This window comes from Ananas comosus, linkage group 2, assembly GCF_001540865.1.
Source record: "Ananas comosus cultivar F153 linkage group 2, ASM154086v1, whole genome shotgun sequence".
NCBI classification, from domain to species: domain Eukaryota; kingdom Viridiplantae; phylum Streptophyta; class Magnoliopsida; order Poales; family Bromeliaceae; genus Ananas; species Ananas comosus.
Window position 1 is genome coordinate 13,560,688 of NC_033622.1, and position 12,788 is coordinate 13,573,475.

The following is a 12,788-nucleotide window of genomic DNA, read 5'->3' on the forward strand; positions in this document are numbered from 1 at the left end:
TGGAACTCCCGCGTGGGTACGAGATATCAGCGGGACGGAACGGACGGCTGTGATGGGGGGAACAGCCGATTGATTGATCACCTCGAGCAGTAACAAACCCCCACTCCCCTTTATATATATATATATATATATATATATTAGTGTACGGATTCATACCACGCTAAATTAAAAAAAGGAGATCTTTATTCCTGGGTCAAATAAATTAAAATTTTAAAGTAATTGTTGAATTTGCAAAAAGTTACTGACATGGTTTAGTATATTAATTAGTTTATATCCTCAGTATATCTATTTTTAAATTGCCATATGTCTAACAAATTCTATTTTAAAAAAAAAAAAAAACATCAGAAGGTACTGTTTATTTGATATTTATTCATGAAGATCTGCATCTTACTAATTTAAACAAGGCTATTATACCGGTGACAGCAAATCTCCTCTTTATAATCAGTTTCTTATTCATTAAGATATTGTATCTGCATTGAAAGCAGCAAATAGCCAAGTAAATAGAAGCATAACATCAGCATGACTGTTCGAGGAGTGCAACAAGGAAATCACCAACAGAGTAATACAATTTGTCATTATAAGAGCTGCTGTTGCTGAACTCATTCCTAATGACACTTTCTAGCGTCCATCCAGTTTTTGCAGTGAAAACTCTGTTTATGTTCCTGACATCAATTTCTGATCTCGTCACGACGGTCCGAATCAGAACCTCTCGCGCATCTCCGGCTTTCAATCTCTTGCGAAGTTGCTTCGCAAAGTGCTTCTCAGGAAACTGAATGCATTGGATCACTCCGCGAAGAAGCTGGCCAAACTCCCCACATTTCTCTTTCTTCAGAAACTTTGTGAATTCGCGGCCGTAGAGTTGCTTGTATGAGGAAAGAATTGCTTTAATTTGATCAGTGCTTCTCTGACTCAGCACCAAAATGATGCACCTCTGATCAATGTATTTTCCGCTTTCAATCGCCTCGTAAAGTGTCTTTGCATCACACATAGCCATACTTGTGTCAACTCTTCCTCCATTATATTTGTTCGAGTTTAAGGCTGCCAAAAGAACCTGTCAGAATCCAAAAGAGTAATTTACCATCTAAAGTTCCTTCTCATAATAATTTCTTATTTATCTTGTAAAGGGAGTGGATGGGAAATGATTGCATCAATTCACTGAATATCACAGTTTTACAGATGACCACCTAAACTTCCAGTTTTTTCAAAAGCCATGAAAAACAATCTGTCCATTTACCCCTACTTCTGCCAATTTTTTTTTAACTGTCAGGTGACCCTAAAAAGTTTACCTATAATCCTCTTTCTTTGAATTCCTAGATGAGATTAGGTGCATTTGTTTCAATTGACTGCTATATGACTAGCTAGCTATTAACGAAAATTTAATTATATAGAGCAAACTTAGATGGTCTCTGCCAAAACACAGTAATTACTGCAGTGTGCTTATCCCTGGTAATTTACACTACTAAGAACAAGAATTACCTCCTTTATGTTACCGTTAATTTTAAATGAAACATCACGCTCGAGATTGGAGTTGTATCTAGCTTGGTAGGCTTGCTTGGTGGAGACAAGTTCCGATGAAGAACGAGTGCAAATGATCTCTATGAGCACATCGGTGTTCAAAGCCGTACCAAAGAGTGCTTCCCTAGTTATCTCCGCATCCAGATTAGAAGGCTCACTAGCGCGAAGATAGGCCACCCTCTGCATGTATCGAGAGTCAGTTTGATGTGAACTGCTTTTTACTTAATAAACTGCTTTCACTTGAATTTGAGTTACCACGTAGACTTACTGCAAAAGTAGTGTTATGTCTGGTGAGGAGGTGAAAGAGATCACAACTATAAAGAGCGCGATAGGCCTGGCAAATGAGTTTTAGCTCTTCTGTGTTTCTGTGCGTGAAGATCTCCACTGCTGCCCTTGCCTCATCCCTAGATGCAGAGTAACCTGTTTTTTACAAAGTTGACCACAGTTATGCTTCAAATGCTGAGTTATCATATAGATAAGAATTTCCACAACATGTTGTTCCATTATGACAATGTGATTCAGTCATTTTTGTCATTTTCTATAGCTACAAAACAAAAGGGTGTAAGAAATCCAAGTGCACCCTTATTTTTTGTTTTAGTATCTATTGTCTTCAATTAGGAGCCTATGTTGGTTACCAATCAGAGAATGTTTGATGTTCTTTTCAAGAATGATAACAAAAATAAAAACCAAGTCCAAGTTCGAAGAAAAAAAAAGATAAAAGAAGAGGAAACTAAATAATGCCTAATGAGGGGCAAGATATGTCATTATAGCTAGCAGGTATAGCTGAAGCTGACAAATAATCTGTGTGAAAATACAAACTGGAAAGATAACTAATCCTCTCAAAAAAATATTTAAATTGTAACTTTTGCACGGCAAAGTACTTGTAGGCAGAAAGTTCAGACCAAAACTTCAGATAAAACTACAAGTCTGCAATGTAAGAGAACTCAAAGTACAAACAAGGTTTTGTCACGAAATGGTGAGAAAACCTCAAAATTGTTCATGAAATCCGAAAAACCACTGCAAACATCTCTACACAAAAGTGAGTCAAACACGAGTTATTCGAACAGTCTTGAACAAGCACATGTAGAAAGAGAATACGATTATTAATGGGATAGGTCTCATTCCAAATCTGCTAAAAGCATGGACAGTGTACCAGAAAATAAGTGGTGAAGGTATTGACAATCTGCTTCGTATTTCTTAGCAAGCTGTTTACTAGTTGCCATATTGGAAGAACCTGTGATGACAAACCTTGAAGAATGACTCGGAATTTCAAAGAGGCCTTAGAATTTATATAGTTCAAGATGCACTACTTTGGAATATCACTTCTTTAAAAAAATATTAAAAGTAAAAAAGAACATTGTTGGTTATGCCAGGAACATATTCTACCTTCCAAATTCAACAATAGCTATTGCGCAGGACTTCACTTTCTATCACTAATCAATCATCGTCAACCAAGGACACTTACATATCAATTCTCAAATACTTCTAATTGAAATTTCATTCTCTTGGGATAGCAAAATCAGCTCTAATGAGAGCACAGACAATGTTAACTAATTTTTTTCAATAAAACAAGGAATCCAAGAGGTAGTTCTTGGTGGTGGTGGGAAGCTGCCTTGTTAGTTTCCATGCATAGAGAATCGACAAATTAAATAAGAAAAAAAAGTATACCATGAAAGCTAACTTTTAAATACTAAAATATTATGTCTCAATTCAACGATTATTCTTCACCCATAAGGCATTGTCAACTAATTTTCACATTCCGACATGTGAACTGGACAAGGAAAACTTTTTATTTGTCCAGTTAGAAAACAAAGTAGCATTCAGACTTGTCATGAGATTCCTTGTTCCTTATCTACACATCAGTAGTATCATACCTCCTTTGAGAGATTGTTCACACTAATAAAGAGTTAATAGTATGTAAGTACTAGCAAAGAATAATTTTCACCAGTAGTGATTAATATACTACAAATGTAAGGTTTAACATTCTTCAAGGCAATGCCGTGTATCATCTGATGAATTTGGTGTTTCCAAAATGGTTCTTCAGGCGTCATAAGGCCATCAATTGTTTACGAAAGATTAGTAGGGTCAGTTATGATGCATAATGAGGCACAAAGTTTTTAATTATTTGAATCAGAATTGTTCCACTCTTTTTCAAATCTAATTATGGCTTTCCCAAGTATTCAACTAGCAATCCCAGTCTCCCAGATGTGAAGTTTACTAAATCAGCCTCTGATACAAAAAACATTGTGTGTACACTAAAACACCAGTTAACGAGCAAACATTTGTTAAATGAGTAACAGATCAGTAACCTTCTATTAACCATCCTTCTCCGAGTAGAGGCAAAAAAAACTCTTTTACAACAACAGAGAGAATTTTGAATCAAGTGAGTGCTCACATAAAACAGGGGGAAAAAAAATGAAGTGTAGAGGAATAATACTTGATATCTAAATATATCTGATCTCCACCACTAAACAAAATATATTACTGACTTTACACCAAATAATACTTACAATTTCGACCACTTAATTGCAATTGCTACTGCTATTGACAGGAGAAATAGAAATACATAGCTCGTCATTACATGCCACTCCGCAGCCAGAGTGCAGTGGCTCACACTAAGCGCCTTGCTCTGTTCAAATGTAACAACAACAAAACCAGGCTTCCCCCTTGCAGCCCATGTCATGGCTGGCACTGTCACTTCCCGAATCCCATCACTATGGATGTGGTCATAGAATCTGTGGGCATGAGCACTAAACACTATCCTGCACAAGGGAAACATTTCATTGATCGGCAACCCTCATTGAGAGTTGGTACAAGATAATTGACAGTCAGAGGTAAAATACAAAATGAAATAACGCTTTTTATTAATGTATTCAAATTAAGATCACTACACCGGTTGCATGATTCCTTCAAATAACAGGCAAAAGAGAGGTCCAAACTTAATCTTCAATGAAAAATATACCATTAGGAAAAGAAAGAAGTGCAACGGCGACAACAAAAAGGCGACAGACAATGACACGTACTTTACAGGAAAGAGGATAAAATTCATTTATTCTGCTATGCTCAGCTCAACCCAAAGTGCTTTGTTGGAAGTGATCACATTAATTTAAAAAAGAAAATCAAGGTTGCAGATTTGAGCTTCTCGGAACCAAATAATTGTGCTTGAGGTGATGCATATATAAAGTATGTTTCGATGTTCTTAGCTGACTATTTCCCAATCCATGGTCTTAAATGCCTAACAAACAAGAATACGGCAAGATTGCTCATCAACATGGCACTAATAGACGGTAACAATATATGCAGATACTGTTCTGATCAAGACAGACATTTTTGGAACTTACAGTCATCGAAGATACCCAACTATATATCTTTCCGTCACCACAACATCTAAAAAAAAGAGAATATATTTTCCAGCTTCTTCAATTGATAAATTCCCTTCTTCTTAATGACTCACGCACATGCTACTGGGGATAACCCGAGTCCCACAAAGTATTATTTGACCTTGCTCTCAAAAATATCAGCTGTACATATCTTTGTACCACCAGCCCACTACATGCAATTATCGACATTTACAATGAAAAGAAGCTTCGAAATTCTTGGAAATACTCACCTAGGCTTAAGCGCCTGAAGGATATATTCGGTAGCATTTGCTGGAAGAGTATGATTCAGATCATATGTTGGCAGGTCAAAGACTTCACTGCCAAAATAAAAAACAAAGGATGATGAATTACAAATATGTCCTGTAACACAAATATACTTGATAAACAACCAAGATGCAATGAGGCTCAATATTTTTGGTATCGCACTGCAATCCAGAAACTCTGATCATGGGAACATCTAAAAAAGAGGAGGTACCTAAAAGCTATGACATCAGATCTGGCCAAGACTTGATAACAGAAACTGTAACCGAGTTCTCAACCATCCTAGATATATTGGTTTATGAGGACTCTTATCACTCTGACTAGAGGATAAACTGTGAAGTGGATTTGCACATAATATAAATAATAACCTCAGCTAAAATTTGGTATAAAAGATTCCAACAAGATATTTTTTCTCCCCAATCTTAAGCATTGTAAGACATATACAACCATGAGGCATCTTCAATATTTTCGATTTCTTAATTGTCCTTACATACTGGAAATTATAGGCTACTTAGTATATTCGATTCAAGCATCATAGCAAAGCTGGTTATCAATTCTTATAGTTGCATCAAAAAATAACAAATTCCACCCCTAATTAACTAATACGGAAATATACTGTACCATATGTATGATGAAATGATGAGATAGCCAAAAAGTACAAATCGGCGAGGCTGCGATACCTATATCCAGAACTTAAACTCCACAAATGATTATGCCAGCAATTTCCCTCAGCAACCTTGCCATCTCCACGTTCATTTTTAATAGCACTATAAAGAGGAAAGTGAAGTAAGACCACAGGACCAGAACCCAATTCTATGTTATTCCCTCTCCAGGGGAAGTTGCTGAATACAGCTTCCTTTTCAGGTGATGCAGTAGCTTCTCCTGCCACAACATTAATCTGGCTTTGTAGATCAACACTTTCCCTCTCTACGACCTTCTCGACACTGAAGCGCAAGTCATTGCTGCCACAAAGCATTGCAACTGCATTTAGTGAAACAAAACTAATGTTGCCGATCTCGAAAGCGCTACAACCACCTGAATCAAGTCCCGGCATATGGTCTGCAATCTCTCTAACAAGCTTCCTATCTAAGTTGCTGCATTCCCCAACATCTCTATCGCCCAACACAATATGAAGAGGAAGATCTACAGCAGGTTCCAGCATCTTTTGAAACTGCTGCAGTATTGTTAACCACTTACTCTCAGTGAGTTCAAATCCCTTCGCAGATATGTCTCCCAATACTACAAGCATATCCGGATTTAGAATCTGAAAGGATTTCTGGTTCACGAATAGAACAGTAACTTAGATTTCAAGGAAATGCATTTCAAAGATCATAAATTTATCCTTTAAGCAAGCAATATAAGGCCGAAAACCCCGAATTCTGCTTATAATCACAATTCTAACTCTAGAGCTAAGTTCAACGAACGATCAAAAGAACCAAATGTGCTAAAGGGATCGAAACGAGAACTTTACGCTGAAGAACTTGGATGTGAAGGGGTATCTGAAGAAGAGGTCGATGTACGACGCATCGGAGCCCCGCAACAGGAGATCTGCCACCATCATCACCTTCAAATCACCCGAGTGGCCCAAATCGCCACCCCCGCCTCCGGAGATCGAGCATGAAGGCGTGGAGACCCAATCCTCGAAGGCGATTAGCGCGGCGACGAGGAGGAGGGGCAACGCCGATGCGAGAGGCGTCATCTCCGGCGCTGGGCTAAGCATGGCGAAGAAGAGAGAAGGGTTCGCCATGGATGCCGAGAGTTCGAGCGCCGCGAAGATTTAGGGTTCCCTCCGCCATGGCCGCAGCCGTGTTTGCTCCCTGTAGTGGCACAGTACCCGGGGCGGAATTTTGGTAGGTGCTGACGTGGTGGACCTGGTCCAGGGATCAACTCTCCTTTGAAGGCCTCGGACTACAGGAACGGTCCAAACCCGGCCCGAAAAGGGGGTTATACAAGCTAGAAAATTGGACCAGAATTAATGCAAGAAAACCCGGCCTGAATTCCGAGTCCCACCATTGAATCAAGGGCTTTAGATTTTAATCGATTCCGAGCTAGGCCGGGCCCAAGGTTTAGACTGAGCTCTTAACTGGGCCTCAAACGGGTTTGATCCCAAACAAATTCGATATCCAAGACCGAGACCGAAATTATCTTTGCTCTATAGTCCCTGTTGATTGAGGGTTCATGAATTTACAAATTGTGATCACGTAATTGAGATTACTTTTGTGCACTCTGAACTAGGTTGAGGCAGAAAAAGAGGAGGAAGTTATATATCAAATCGACGTTTCAGCTAACGGTCTCAGTGTATTTTTTTTCAGTTTTCACTGATGTTCAAGAGATCAGCATTAGTTAAAAGTCACATGTAAATAATTTCTAGAAATGCATAGTTAAATTACACTGCCATTTTCGATGTTAGATAAATAGTTACACGCGCTTCATTTTGCTCTTAAAAGAAAATAAAGAGCAGGAGACTAGAAACGTGATAATATTTTACATATTGATGAGACGGAGCCTTTGTTTGGGCTTGTTTGATAACCTTATGTAGGACTTCTTTTGAGTACTTGATACAAACCTATAAGCAATATATATATATAGACATGATGAGACTAATTTCTCATCCATAAACATGTACAAGTCAGATGAACTCTTTATAACTGTTAGAACTCATAGAAGCTGTGCCTTTGAGGTATGCAGTCTTCCAACGGAATTCTCGAGCCGATGCTCGAATAGATGCTGGAGTAGCCCTTTCTGCCTCTGTTTCCATTGCTCATGTCAACCTGAATCATGAAGACGGCACACACGGGTCTATGATCGGAGAATCTCGATTCTCCTCTTATGTATTGTAGCTGTTCAATGCTGTTCCCATACCATAAGATCCTGTCACACCTAAATCAACATGATAAAGATCATTAACATATTTTTTGCCCCCCTTTTTTCTCTCAGAAAGCTACTCTTTTTCGAGTACTCATAAGAATTACTTGAGTAGTAAATAGACTAATTAATGGCATAACATACCACGCAGGCGTTCTACGCTTCTTCTTAGATTTCACGGTCTCTCCAGCATATGCGTCCGAGTTATGGGAATATTTATAAGTAGGCGCAAAATATATCTTGCCTTCTTTCCACCCAGTGAATACTCTACCTGCTTCTTTCTCTAACTTCAACTGTCATTAGATAATAGAGTAAATAAACTAGTACCAAAAGAAAATTACATTGCCTGGTTGCGTATGTCGTACATAGCTTGTTTGTAGGATTGTTATTTGGTGAGATTTGTTTACCTGATCTTTCTCTAGGAGTGCGTCCCAGTCGTTATCCTCGAGAAGAACTCGTGTCTCTTTATAGCTTAATGCAACGCGGTAGTTCAAATCCCCAAGCCAGATCACCCGACTGTCTTGCATTCAATTCGACATTATATTAGAAACCAAGAATTATGCAATTCTGATTTTGTATCGAAATATAGCAGAGTTTTATAATCCTACTCGTGATCGAGGATTTTTTCAGGAATTTTACGGCCAGGGACCTTGCAAATTCTTGGAAATTGTGTGCTCTTTAGGATTTCAGCCACGTCTGAGTTCCTCCTCAGCTCGTCGCCCTCCTTTTCGCCGGATGCTAAGTGGCTGCACACGAAGCAGAAGCTCGTGCGGAACAGAGACATGCTGATTGCAATGCACCCCTATATTGGAAACAAAATGTCATAGGTGACAAACTTTTCTTAGTTGATAGTACCGAAGATCAATAAATGGTTAATTGCAAATTTACCTCATAAAGTTTGATCATGATTTTAATTATTCCCTCAAAGTTATAATTTAGCAACTTAGTTCATGAAGTTTGTTCTACACAACAATTACATTGTATTAAAAAAAAAAAATCCTTCCATTAGTCTACCACATTCCAAAAATTGTATATACACACGTTCGTCAACAAAAATACATAAACACTATCATCCACATTGAAACCTTAAAATGCTGCCACCGAGCTCTAAAGAAGATAAAGATGATCTCGTATGCGGATTATAGACTAACAAAAGGATTTAATCGACATAGAACAAACTTCAAGAATGAAATTGTTAATATTGAACTTCAAGGAATAGCTTAAATCATTATCAAACTTGAGGAATTGAGGAATTTAAAAGTGTTACTAGAAAATATAAATAATGGGCTTACCTTATTACCAAGACAACCCATGATCCCTCTACCTACAGATGCCACCCTTAGGTGTCCAATGTGTTGCACAAGCTCACTTCTCACCCACACTGACAAAAAGAGTCCCACCATTTGCTTACTCGAAATTAGGCAGTAGTTCATGTTACTCCTAAGATCAGATCCTGAGAAATCAGTTGTTGGGGAATCTTCATCGGAGCCCGACTCTATTCTATAGATGAACTCTCTTAGCTCTCTCGCCCTTCTACGCATGCGGGACGGCTCGGAAGAACAATTGCAGGTCTTAACAAGGGCACTGTCAACGCGGTAGTTCTTACTGAGGACTTTGAGTGATGGTTTTTGGAAGAAGAGGAGGCCGCTTGAGGACTTGGAATCCCTATAATGTTTAGAACCACTATTCGATTCTGAGGAGTCGTCCTTAGCGGATTGGTCACGGGGCTTGTTGAGGGCTTGGCAGATGAGGCCAAGCCATTTTGCGGCGGGCTCGTTGTCTTCGATGACCAACACATTCCCTGCATTTAAAGGAACTATTTCCTGAAACCTGAGGGAGAAACAGAAGAGGAGAGTTCATCACATCATTCTGGCTCTGTGATGAGGAGATTTGAACATATGTAATTACGATTGCTAGTTACACCCAAAAAAGTCGCTAGGATTACCAGTAGTGTGTAATGATATCCAAACATGGCTTGGCCTCTAGCCTTTTTCGCAAACATGGTTCTTATTGGAAAATCAGCAATGTGCAAGAAAAAAGAGTTACTACAGGCGCATGTGCTCGGTAAGATAACTGCAGGGATTTACTGATCGGATATTATAATACAACATTTCATGTAAGGATCTTATTGTTCTCTTGATAGGCACTAATTTCATAGTTGAGGAATTTACATAAAATGATCTGATTTCTTTATTCCCAAATGCTTTAAAAACAATAATAATAATAATACTGCGACAGGCTGGCAGAAATCAGAGCATACCAAGCTCTGGCAGGATAAACATCACTAGCTATATTTTCTTTACTTAGGCACGACAGGGACACTAAAAGCAACTAATTCCATGCCCTTTTCCTTAAACCTAACTGCGGCTTCGTTAGCTTCAATTTCTTAAATGATGTTAAATTTTCCTTGCATAGTAGAAACATTACTTTTAAAGGCTCAATAAGCACATTGTGTTTTTTCTTTTTTTAAAAAAAGTGTTAAATGCTTCTACCGTAAAATTTAAATATGCAAAAAGTTCCAGAAAAGGGAAGCATACCCTAACACATAGATGTCGGAAGATCCTTCTACTTGTAGAAAGTCTTCTAGGTTGAGGCCATTGTTCGGAGGTTTTCCACCAACATTCCATGTTGCCACAAACACCCTGCAATATGAAGCATCTTATAAATTCAGAACAGATCACAAAAGTCTAACACCATTCGTCGCGATGCTGCGCCAAAATTCAACAAAAAAAAAGGGATTAAAAGCATATATTACGCTACCGAATTTCCTGTACTTCAACGACTTGCCGCTTGGGCCGATCAAAGCCGCACAGATTCAAACCTTCGATCCGCGAACTACAGTGTCTATCTGAATACAAGCAAATTTGGGATGAAATCGTAAAATGCAACTATAACTGCAATGCACAAATTTAGAGGTAAATGTTGTTCATTAAAGCGACCTGAAAAGCTTTTGCGAACAAAAGGGGATGCATCCAAGAAGCTCCTCCTCGCCACATACCTCCTCTCTAAATCTATTGCGAACAACAACAACAACAACAATAATAATAATAACAAAAAATGAACAAATGTAAATCTAAAATTCTCAACCCACAATGAAATATGGAGAAAAAAAAAAAATTAGTAGCATACCGAGAACAATTTCCCTGCGCGAGAATATGTCGTCATCCGAGCTCCTCCCGTTCTTTCCTTTCTTACCAAAAATGTTGGATATAATCGACTAATTAAGAGAAACAAATTCAAAGCAGTGTGATCGTACATACGCAATGTAGTTTAAATATCTCTCAGAAAACAATCAACACAGATGCATATACGTACCTTTTTCTTTTTGTCATTTTTAACAGAGTTATCCGAAGTACTAGATTTGGTCATATCAAAGGAAGGGTTATGATTTGACATCCAATTCAAGAACAGAGAATATGGTGTCGAAAAAGAAACAAAACCTCGAAGGGATTTGTCATAATTTCATAATCAGGTGAGGAGAAAGAAGTTCGAAGATTAGAAAAAAAAAAAGAAAGAGAAAAAGAAAAAGGTGGGGAGATAGATAGAGAAGGAGAGAAAGAGGCCTACATCGGCGCAGTTACCCGATTTGGGTAAAGCATTTGTTAATGGGTTTGGTTAAGAAAGATAACAAACTCTCCCGCCACCTCCTCGGACGGGCCCGAACGTCTCCGCCGCCTCCAGCGGAGGCCGCGACCGGGTCGTCTCGCCTGCCTCCGAATTCGAATACTGCACGCTGGTGGGGCCGCAATAGCCGGAGCCGAACGAGGCAAATTAATGCATGCGCCTGGTGCACCATGCATTTATCCCACTCGTCAAATTTTTTTTTTCAAAAAAGTATTAGGATAAATTACGGAAAAAAGTCCTCCGTCAATACTCACTCTTTTTTTTTTTCTCATTCAAAAATTTAAACTTTACCTTCTTAAAAAATAAAAAATATTCACCTTGATTTCTGTTGTCAGTGTTTCGTTAAAGTTTCGTTTATATCTTATTTTTTATATCCAAAATACCCCTAAAGCCCTCCTTTTTCCTCATCCTCAGCTGCGCCGTCTCGCCCTTCGCCACGTCGCCTCACCCTCGCCTACTTCTCTGTCCATACCCATACGCACGCCCTCGCACGCCTACGCCGCCTCACCCTCGTCCTCGCCCATCTCTCCGTTCACATCCATCCCGATAAAAATGAGGAATAATTTGGTCATTTTGTCATAATGTACTCATATGAATATTTTTTATTTTTTAAGAAGGTAAAGTCTAGATTTTTGAATGACACAGGAAAAAGTGAAAAAACGGATATTGACATTAAAATTTTTTATAATTTAGCCAAAATATTATTATTATTATTATTTTGTATATTATGAGATTTAAGGTATGATTTTTAATAATTATATTTTGTGGGTCAAATAATGTTCTTTTGTATTTGTATGTAGGTAATGCTAGATAATAAAATTCTAAATTTATAATTCTAAATTTGTAGTGATACTTAAGGAAATTATTTTAGAAGTTTCCTCAAACCTTCAGAAAAATAATTCAGTATAAATTTTTAAATTCAATTGAGATTATTGTAGAAGTAAACGAGATTCGTGATGAAGCCTAAATCAACAATTGGTATCAGTAAATATGATCTAAGCTATTTAAACTTCGTAACAAAAAAAATTAAATTGTACGATTTTATTACACAATTTATCAGATGCTTATATAGTTTTATGTCTACATTATATTAGCCGCAAAAAATTGTCAATTCTGGAGTATCGTTTATAACGCAAGTGAGAA

The 12,788-nt window shown here is 38.1% G+C and overlaps 3 protein-coding genes across 5 annotated transcripts; all 3 read right to left on the reverse strand.

Annotated features, from left to right (window-relative positions):
• Nucleotides 418–3,654, reverse strand: LOC109706467 (annexin D7-like). 2 transcript variants are annotated; one of them, XM_020227289.1, is made up of 4 exons: nucleotides 2,669–3,654; nucleotides 1,784–1,935; nucleotides 1,491–1,695; nucleotides 418–1,038 (listed from the first exon to the last, which is right to left on the reverse strand). In XM_020227289.1, the coding sequence occupies exons 1-4, from the start codon at nucleotides 2,736–2,738 to the stop codon at nucleotides 515–517; spliced, it is 951 nt and encodes a 316-aa protein (XP_020082878.1). In that variant the 5' UTR covers nucleotides 2,739–3,654; the 3' UTR covers nucleotides 418–514. The 2 variants fall into 2 exon arrangements, with proteins under 2 accessions (XP_020082878.1, XP_020082877.1); XM_020227288.1 differs by having other exon boundaries at nucleotides 418–1,051; nucleotides 1,477–1,695.
• On the reverse strand, nucleotides 3,922–7,010 carry LOC109706466 (metallophosphoesterase 1-like). 2 transcript variants are annotated; one of them, XM_020227287.1, is made up of 5 exons: nucleotides 6,628–7,010; nucleotides 6,192–6,432; nucleotides 5,837–6,137; nucleotides 5,126–5,212; nucleotides 3,922–4,277 (listed from the first exon to the last, which is right to left on the reverse strand). In XM_020227287.1, the coding sequence occupies exons 1-5, from the start codon at nucleotides 6,901–6,903 to the stop codon at nucleotides 4,022–4,024; spliced, it is 1,161 nt and encodes a 386-aa protein (XP_020082876.1). In that variant the 5' UTR covers nucleotides 6,904–7,010; the 3' UTR covers nucleotides 3,922–4,021. The 2 variants fall into 2 exon arrangements, with proteins under 2 accessions (XP_020082876.1, XP_020082875.1); XM_020227286.1 differs by having other exon boundaries at nucleotides 5,837–6,432.
• On the reverse strand, nucleotides 7,597–11,740 carry LOC109704018 (type I inositol polyphosphate 5-phosphatase 5-like). The gene is made up of 10 exons (XM_020224763.1): nucleotides 11,337–11,740; nucleotides 11,151–11,238; nucleotides 10,961–11,032; nucleotides 10,782–10,869; nucleotides 10,559–10,663; nucleotides 9,314–9,851; nucleotides 8,630–8,823; nucleotides 8,429–8,537; nucleotides 8,166–8,314; nucleotides 7,597–8,036 (listed from the first exon to the last, which is right to left on the reverse strand). Exons 1-10 carry the CDS (start codon nucleotides 11,415–11,417, stop codon nucleotides 7,808–7,810), a joined length of 1,653 nt encoding a protein of 550 aa, XP_020080352.1. The 5' UTR covers nucleotides 11,418–11,740; the 3' UTR covers nucleotides 7,597–7,807.

Bases quoted from the DNA above. Each gene is read 5' to 3' on its own strand.
- LOC109706467 (XM_020227288.1), bottom strand. From the start codon at position 2,738: ATGGCAACTAGTAAACAGCTTGCTAAGAAATACGAAGCAGATTGTCAA. The intron at 1,936-2,668 runs GTACACTGTCCA...TGTAAAAAACAG, and splicing joins CCTTCACCACTTATTTTCTG to GTTACTCTGCATCTAGGGAT. The intron at 1,052-1,476 runs GTAATTCTTGTT...GGATTCTGACAG, and splicing joins TTAACGGTAACATAAAGGAG to GTTCTTTTGGCAGCCTTAAA.
- LOC109706466 (XM_020227286.1), bottom strand. From the start codon at position 6,903: ATGGCGAACCCTTCTCTCTTCTTCGCCATGCTTAGCCCAGCGCCGGAG. The intron at 6,433-6,627 runs GTAAAGTTCTCG...TTCGTGAACCAG, and splicing joins TCACATCCAAGTTCTTCAGC to AAATCCTTTCAGATTCTAAA. The intron at 5,213-5,836 runs GTATCGCAGCCT...TTATTTTGGCAG, and splicing joins AGTTTAAGTTCTGGATATAG to TGAAGTCTTTGACCTGCCAA.
- LOC109704018 (XM_020224763.1), bottom strand. From the start codon at position 11,417: ATGTCAAATCATAACCCTTCCTTTGATATGACCAAATCTAGTACTTCG. The intron at 9,852-10,558 runs GTATGCTTCCCT...TTTCTCCCTCAG, and splicing joins TCCGACATCTATGTGTTAGG to GTTTCAGGAAATAGTTCCTT. The intron at 8,315-8,428 runs GTAAACAAATCT...ATCTAATGACAG, and splicing joins CACTCCTAGAGAAAGATCAG to TTGAAGTTAGAGAAAGAAGC.